Below are 8,185 nucleotides of genomic sequence, written 5' to 3'. Positions count from 1 at the left end.
TTTTCTCGAATCCATCATTTAATAATGGCTAGATTGATAATTAAATTTTATGATTTGTTTTGATTTGTTTTTTATGAGTTTATCCTTATCTTATGACCCGGGTAACGGGTTTAGCAAGATAACTCGGGTTAGTTCACGGTGTTATTGGGTTATCTCGGTCTTATTACTTGAGTCGCGGAGTTAGCAAGTTAATTAAGGCTGACTCAAATTATTTTTCTATATTTTTTTAATTTCATCATTCAACACTATAAGTTAATTAAGGCTGACTCAAATTATTTTTTTATATTTTTTTAATTTTTTTAATTTCATCATTCAACACTATGGTTATTGAAAATTATGTTTTATAATTTGTTTGTTTTGCTTTTTATGAGGTTATCATTATTTTATAACCAGATATATAAAGTGGAAGATTAATTCGAATCAATTCAATATATTATTGTTTCAAAATTGATAAAAACAATTCACCTTTAAAAATTATTTGGAGTCAAATTATATTTTTACTAGTCATTCTTGGCTAAGCAGCATAACTAAGCCTCTTTTTTTTACAACTAAGGTCAACAACATGTCATTCCTCAACTTTTTTTTGAAAAAAATTGAACAAAACAATATTTGATTTGCCCATATCTCAGCCATTATAATGGCTGCAAATAAAATTGACATCCTATCAACATAATCATCAAAAAATGCAATACATCATTTCACTGCACCTATAAGAAATATTTTCATATAAGTACGGTGAAATGATACATTTTCTAATTTGCCAATATTTCAGTCGTTGTAATGACTAAAAAAATAAAATTGAGGTTTTTTACCTAAAAATATATTTTTCAATCCATTTAGACAAAAAAAACTTGTAAAACACTTTAGAAATTATGATAAATTTATCAATGGCTTAAAAAACCTAAAAAATCATGAAAATTAAAATCAACTCAAAATCATAAACCAACTCGAGCTCATATGTATTTTTTTAAAAAAAAATTAAAGGTAAAAAATACAACATGAACTTCCATCATCAAATAAAACTATTCGGCACAAATATTATATGTTTTTTGTGGCATGAATTGGTATCAACAAGATATTTCTCTCTCTATCATTGAAATACAACAACCTCTTTCCTATCTCTTCTCTCTTAATCAGAGACTGGAACATAACAAAAATAAATTTTTATATCAAAATTAATGTAATATCCTTATTATTTTATTTGGGATAATTTCTTAGATAAATTTCAAAATTTACGGTTTTTATCATTATAACATTGCTAATCATATAAGCAAACATTATAGAATGCAATTACTTAATTTAGCATGCAAAAATAAATCTTAACCATGACATTCATATTAATTACATAAAATAAAACTGTTCTACAAGCAAAAGGATTCATTTAACATCTTTTATTTCATCCGTTCATCTAATCATACATATTAATCAACATAAACATATAACAAAAATCTATTAATCAAACAAAATCTTTCTATTATAGTAAAGGTCCTAGAAATAAAATTGATATCCTATTAACATAACTATCAAGAAATGCAATACATATATATAAGAAAATGATGTATTACATTTCTTGATGATTGTGTTGATAGGATGTGTGTGCATGTGTGTGTGTATAATGAATCATTAATATTTTATACATCCAAGGACATTAACTCATCCACCTATATATTAGGCACTAGTCTCTCAGCAAGTATGCTAACCCTTCTATCTATTTAGGTCATCAGTCACTCGTTAAAAATACTAACTCATCCATTTAATTATTGGGCACTAGTACCTCAACAGGAATGTTAGTTTTTCCACACAAAATAGTAGATACTAATTTCTTAGTAGAAACATTAATTAATTTGTCTAATTATCAGGCGTTAGTTTGCTCGTTGATATCAAAATATAAAAATATAGAATTTCTAATTAAAATTAACACATGTTTTCAATTAATTTCTCCATAAAAATTTAACATATCAGACATCTACCTACTAGTGGTGTTCAACTAGTAGTTATTTATTGTTTTTTTGAACCTTCAATCTCTCTTATACCCCCATTTTTCTTTGAATCATTGTCGAGCACCTATAAAGAACAAGGTTTTATAGTGCAAATTTTCATTAATTGCACTTTAATCCTTACCGACCATACATTAGCTTATTTAGTCCCCAAGTTTTTCTTCGTTCTTTCTAATGTGGTACTATAATACTTCAACTTCTTCCAATCTCATCATTTTATTAAATTTAATACCTCTAATTTAAATTTAATTCATCATATTTTTCATATAATATTAATTTAATTGATTATTTTTTTTGTTTGCACCACTGACAGCTTATATAGCTTATATAGAGGGTTGTTTTGGGTCAATTTTTAATTTGGTCCCTAGAGAAATTTCAAGACATCCATTTGTGCCATTTTTTATTCATTTATTGCACTTAACTTTTAAAAAATCTTATTAAACTCTAAAAATTCTTAAACTTTAACCTAAATTAAGGAAATATTTTAGAAGACTCCATACAAAAATCCAACTTAATCCGATGACTAGATTAAAAGTTGCGTGTTATAGCATAAAATTATTTATTTTCTTTATAAATTTATTATCATTCCCCGATAATGTTACTATTTTTTTAATTGGGATTTACAATTGAATCAAAAAAAATATTGTAGATTAAAAGTTGCGTGTTATAGCATAAATTTTTTTTTTTTTTATAAATTTATTATCATTCCTCGATAATGTTACTATTTTTTTAACTGGGATTTACAATTAAATCAAAAAAAATATTAAGATATCAAACTTATATAATTTATATTATTTTTTAAGTTTAAAAACTAAAATATATTTTTTCAAAACTCATAGCACCCACTCATGTTTTTGCACCCTTTTTATTTTCATCCATCTTCTTTTAATCACATCATTTAATAATAAATCAAAATTAATTAGTTTTTAATTATAATTAAATCCCAAAAAATTTAGGGATAAAAAAGTTTAAAAATATATTAAAATAATATATATTGTTTTTAAAAAACTTATTTTCATTAAAAAACAATATAAATAACAAATATAAATTAAAATTAAAAATTTCAACTTTTTTTAAATATTTTTAAAACTAGAAAAACAAACATATTCAGCTTCGGGTTCAGAATTGTGTTACTGTAGTGACACATGACAGCAGTCCTAACCAGGCTTTCAAGATCCACACACCACCCAATGTTATAGACCTCCCCTGCTAACTTCAGTGACAGCGTACACACCATTTCTTACCACTCAACTTCTATATTTTCCATCTGACCCCATAGATCATCTTTCTTGTCCTCTATTTCAGCATGAAATGGCTAAAAATCCGTACCCTGCTTCTCCTCTCAGCCATTTTTCGTGTTATTCTAATTGTGTACGGAGAATGGCAAGATACCCACATGGAAGTTAGGTACACAGATGTAGATTACCTTGTATTTTCTGATGCTGCTTCATTAATGGCTAATGGTGAATCTCCTTATAAAAGAACTACCTATAGATACTCACCTTTGCTTGCCTTTTTATTGACACCCAATTCTTTTATTCATCGTTCTTGGGGCAAATTCATCTTCTCTGCTGCAGGTAAAGTGAAAAAGTTTCAAACTTTGAATTGGTTTACCGTGGTTTTCTTGATTGGATTTTGGTTTTGAAAGCTGAGTACTTTAGTTAATAGTTTTATGCAAAAGATTCAAACTTTGAAATGATCTCGTGTGTTTTTCTAGCTTGGATTTTGGTTTTAAACGTTGGGCTCTTTTTAAATCATAGCTTTATGTTATTTGATTTTACAGATTTATTCGTGGGGTCATTTATTCAGTACATTTTGAAGAAACGTGAGGTCCCTGAGGATATGTGCTTGTATTCTGTAATGGCATGGCTGCTGAATCCATTTACCTTCACCATTGGAACCCGTGGGAACTGCGAGCCTATCGTGTGTGCCATGATTTTATGGATCATTATCTGTCTTATCAATGGTATATTTCTACTTCTATTTATGTATTCTTGTTGAAAAATGGATCATGTATGGTGGTTTCTCTTGGGATAGATGTAACCTGTTTATTGTATGTGTTTCTATCTGATAAAGTCAAGGTTTTTTAAGATATAAATGCTTTAATGTACACATATAGATGCAAAAGAAAATGCCAATTGATAGTGATATGTTGTCTGTTTTGCTAGATTCTTTGTAGTGTTTTAGGGTGTGCTCTGCTCACTTTTAAGTGCTACCTTCTCTTCTTTTTTTTTCAACTGCTAACATGACAATTCTTTACCCAGGTTTTTTTTTCCCCGTAGATTCTTAAGATATAAATGCTTTAATGTTGGCATATAGAAAAATTAGGTTGTTAGGGTAGTTGGCTCCTCTTCATTTCTCTTTTTTTTTGTCCTGCACATAAGGGAGGGTGAGGCAATGTTTCATGATGTGTCCTGTGACTGGTTTGCACGGTGCAAGCACATCTAGATATCCAATTCTCTTGATACCGTGCTATTTTCTGTCATGCAGGTAATGTGGTCCAAGCTGCATTCTGGTATGGATTGGTTGTCCATTTCAGGATTTATCCTATAATCTATGCTCTTCCTATAGTTCTGGTTCTTGATCCGCATTCCTTCCAATCTGGTCAGAAGCCATGTCTTGTGAATTGGAAATCTAGTCAAGATAACGCGTCTCACAGTCGCAAAGATGTATCTGAAGTACATGGTGTATGGACTGCACTGAAAACCATATTTACAAGAGGGAGAATTATGTTTGCAATGATCTCAGGATCTGTTTTCATTCTGTGTACTGGTCTTTTCTTCTATTTATACAGATGGGAGTTTTTAAATGAGGCGTTGCTGTACCATCTCACTCGTACAGATCCAAGACACAATTTTTCCATCTATTTCTATCATATATATCTCCATGTTGAACATGAATTTTCAGTAGTGGAGAAGCTCATCTCTTTTTTGCCCCAATTGATAGTGCAGCTGGTTCTTGTTATTCGCTTTGCTCAAGACCTTCCGTTCTGCCTTTTCTTGCAGACAGTGGCTTTTGTGGCCTTCAATAAGGTTCGTTTCAGTCACTTATTGCAACTTTATTGAACTTCCATTTGCTATGTTTATCATCCATTAAGTACCAGAACGCATGATTTACTCGCTTCGTTTCCTTTAATTGTTTGTTGAACAACCTTTCCATCTATTTATCTGTTCATCTTCATGGACCTCTCTGAGGGGGTAAATCAAGTTTCTGGTGACATCCACACTCTTGAAATTTTCTTAGAATCATGTTTTTCTTAGTGTTTAAGGAAAAAAAAATGGTTCCATAATTGATTCAAGTCACATTTATGTTGGTTGACAGGTAATTACCGCACAGTACTTTGTATGGTTTTTTTGCTTGTTGCCTCTAATACTACCATGGAGCAGAATGAAGCTGAAGTGGGAAGGCTTAAGTTGTGTGCTTCTATGGATGGGAGCTCAGACCCATTGGTTGTTGTGGGGTTATTTACTTGAATTTAAGGGGAAAAATGTTTTCCTCCAGCTTTGGTTGGCAGGCTTAGTGTTTCTGGCTGCCAATACTTTTCTTCTGATCATGTTCATCCGGCACCACAAATACTCTCCCGTATTCAAACAGTCAGGGCGAGCAACTTCAGGGAATAGAGATAAATCCGAGTGATTGAACCTACGATTAATTGACATTCTGGATCCTTTGAGATGCATCGATCTGATATTGCTTTCAGATGCTTGTATAGTTCCAAAGTAGGAGGAAAATTGACATCAATCTTGCCTTTTAATGATGTTTCACTTGCTAGAATTTGACAAATACGACAATAGCTGATGGAGTTAATAGTCTTTCTTACATTGTAAGAGTGCCTGTGATGTTAATTCTTTTCATGGCAACGCCAAATAGTGCCAATGCAAATTAACGCTAGCAAAATTTTGGAGAGATGGCGATTTTGGGCGTATTCATTGTTTCAATTTTTGTTCTTTGGATGTTGTTTTGGAAAGCATTTTGTTTCCGTTTCTTTTGAAGCTTTTATACTACACTAATCTATATATATATATCAATGTTCGATGAAACATGTTGATTGGAAAATTTGCTCATCTTTGCTGAATTAAACTGGTTGCGGATTAAACGAAACGAAACAATGGACATGGAAGAAGCATCTTCAAGTATAAATTCATTCTAAAACTATATAAAGATAGATTTATTTTATTTTTTTACTTTTTTAACCAAATGTATTCATGGTTTTTTTTTTCCGTCTCTAGCGTAATTTTGGAGACATCCTTGGAGAAACATGATAAACAGTTTCGTTAGTACTGAGCAAAGTGGAACAAATTTTCAATTCAACAGTAAGAGGAGAAAGTACGGATCAAGCATGGCAAGAAAATTTTTGGAGAGAGACGTTGGGAGAAATAGAGTTTTTATCCTGGTATCACACGGCCTTGTAAATTTTCAATTTGGACGAAGAACAACTATTCTTGCTGGACAAGAGAACCGCATCACAATATAAGAAATTAGAGCACTATTTTTGTATTTCAAATGATAAAGATTAGAAGATCACATTGATGAAGATGTTCTGCATTAAAGATCTGGAAATTGATGAAGACGTCCTACATAGAAGATATAACAGAGTAGGAAAAAACATATAGTGGTTCCAAGCTTAATATAATCAGTATAAAAGGATTCGATTATTATTAATAATTATTCAATATAAAAACGAGCTATACATCAAATATTTTCAATCAAAACCTCCTCCACCTGCAGTACTGCACCTTGACCAGCTGCAAACAAGTTTCTCTTTCAATAAATCAAATCGCAGGTTCCAATGCAGCATTGTGCATCCCAAATCTAAACCTCCATTGCAGCTACTGCAACGACAGTGGATGTGTTTTTGTCCACGGTATCTGACATGGAACGCTTAGTTACTGGCATGCACCATCTTGTGCATATTTCCAAGAGTAGCGTGGCCAATAGCAAAGTTAGTATCACACCACTGTAGGCCAGCCTCCAAAATTTTGCTGCGTGCAATATGTCAAATCCTCTGTATATGTTGAATATACCTAGGATAAGTGTTGAGCAGCCCGCAAGGAAGTGAAACCAGTTGAAGAAGGGACGATACTTGCTGTCTTTGTCAGGTCTGGCCAAACCACCAAATACCTGTGCTGTTGCAAGACAGAAGAGGACAATGCCGATGATCTTGTGAGAGCTATGTTCAATACCGTGAGACCTTGCGCCAAGAAATATCCCACTCCCAAATCCAGCTAGTCCACCAAGAATATAGGCCAGCAGCTGACAACTAACATGCAAGTAGAACCATAAAGGGTCTGCAGATTCGAACCTTTTCAAGTATCTTGCAATGACAGCACCAATAGGCATTAGAATGCCCCAGCTTACCGTGTTCAATATTCCATGGATATTTCTCATTGTGCTTGAAGAACTTCTTGTCGCTGTAATCCTTCCGGAAAGGAAGTCCAAACTCCCCATGGATTTAACATTGGGACTGGATGGAGCAACACTATGCATCATTGGAGTGTTTTCAGACATTGGACCTACTTGCCAGAGATGATTGACTGTACTGATGTTTCCGTGGAGCTCTAAGCTTGCATAGATTATCATCTCATTGTTCTGAGTAGTAGCAGACAGGTCCAAGACAGGAAAGCTAAGATTTCCTTGTTCCAATCGCGTTCCATAACTTGTTATCGGCGAAGTATAAACTGCAAGTCTTCCATCCGTTCTCGGAAAAGAAACGATCGCTTGCGAACCAATCATCCCTTCTGAAGTTGGATTGATAGCCCAAGCAATCCATCTGCGATCATTCACACCAGTACCAGTATGCCTGAAGGCAACATCAACTTTGTTGGATGATGGATGGTAGTTCCAGTGAAGAGAGGAACTCAAAACAGGCAAATTGCTGCAAGAAGAGAACTGTTTGTTGTTCGAAAATTTGTAGGTTGCGCATGGTTGTTGCTGTGCTATGCATGACAGCATACAAAAAGCAAGAAAGATGGCCATCGAAAAAATCACGTAACGAGCCATTCTTGTGCAGCAAAGGGGCTTGGGAGAAGAGAGATCGCTGGAGACCAGAGACCACAGAACAAGGCAAAGGAATCGATGGAAGTTTTTGGATTGAGAATTGTGAGGCTGGCTGAGTGAATATATATAGGGATATTGGTTTCCGTTTGTGACTCGGAAAGTATAAAATCCTAATGTCAGAGGGAAAACAA

At 33.1% G+C, this 8,185-nt stretch overlaps 2 protein-coding genes across 3 annotated transcripts; one reads left to right on the top strand and one right to left on the bottom strand.

Annotated features, from left to right (window-relative positions):
• Positions 1–3,139: 3,139 nt before the first annotated feature.
• PNT1 (mannosyltransferase family protein) lies at positions 3,140–6,567 on the top strand. Of its 2 annotated transcripts, XM_011036401.1 has the most exons (5): positions 3,140–3,574; positions 3,781–3,963; positions 4,488–5,029; positions 5,319–5,629; positions 6,252–6,567. In XM_011036401.1, the coding sequence occupies exons 1-5, from the start codon at positions 3,304–3,306 to the stop codon at positions 6,469–6,471; spliced, it is 1,527 nt and encodes a 508-aa protein (XP_011034703.1). In that variant the 5' UTR covers positions 3,140–3,303; the 3' UTR covers positions 6,472–6,567. The 2 variants fall into 2 exon arrangements, with proteins under 2 accessions (XP_011034703.1, XP_011034704.1); XM_011036402.1 differs by lacking the exon at positions 6,252–6,567 and having other exon boundaries at positions 5,319–5,935.
• Positions 6,568–6,620: 53 nt separating this feature from the next.
• Positions 6,621–8,159, bottom strand: LOC105132733 (cytochrome b561 and DOMON domain-containing protein At5g47530-like). Its single transcript, XM_011036400.1, has one exon. It carries the CDS (start codon positions 7,995–7,997, stop codon positions 6,810–6,812), a length of 1,188 nt encoding a protein of 395 aa, XP_011034702.1. The 5' UTR covers positions 7,998–8,159; the 3' UTR covers positions 6,621–6,809.
• Positions 8,160–8,185: the final 26 nt, after the last annotated feature.

This window comes from Populus euphratica, unplaced genomic scaffold, assembly GCF_000495115.2.
Source record: "Populus euphratica unplaced genomic scaffold, PopEup_1.0 scaffold87.1, whole genome shotgun sequence".
In the NCBI taxonomy this organism is placed as follows: Eukaryota; Viridiplantae; Streptophyta; class Magnoliopsida; order Malpighiales; family Salicaceae; genus Populus; species Populus euphratica.
The sequence above is the reverse complement of the archived record's forward strand: the minus strand, read 5'-3'. Positions and strand labels throughout refer to the sequence as shown.

What these genes read in the sequence shown, in the direction of transcription:
- LOC105132733 (XM_011036400.1), bottom strand. Translation starts at nt 7,997, where the DNA reads ATGGCTCGTTACGTGATTTTTTCGATGGCCATCTTTCTTGCTTTTTGT.
- PNT1 (XM_011036401.1), top strand. Translation starts at nt 3,304, where the DNA reads ATGAAATGGCTAAAAATCCGTACCCTGCTTCTCCTCTCAGCCATTTTT. An exon ending in ATTCATCTTCTCTGCTGCAG is followed by an intron (nt 3,575 to 3,780) that starts GTAAAGTGAAAA and finishes TTGATTTTACAG; the next exon opens with ATTTATTCGTGGGGTCATTT. An exon ending in CATTATCTGTCTTATCAATG is followed by an intron (nt 3,964 to 4,487) that starts GTATATTTCTAC and finishes TCTGTCATGCAG; the next exon opens with GTAATGTGGTCCAAGCTGCA.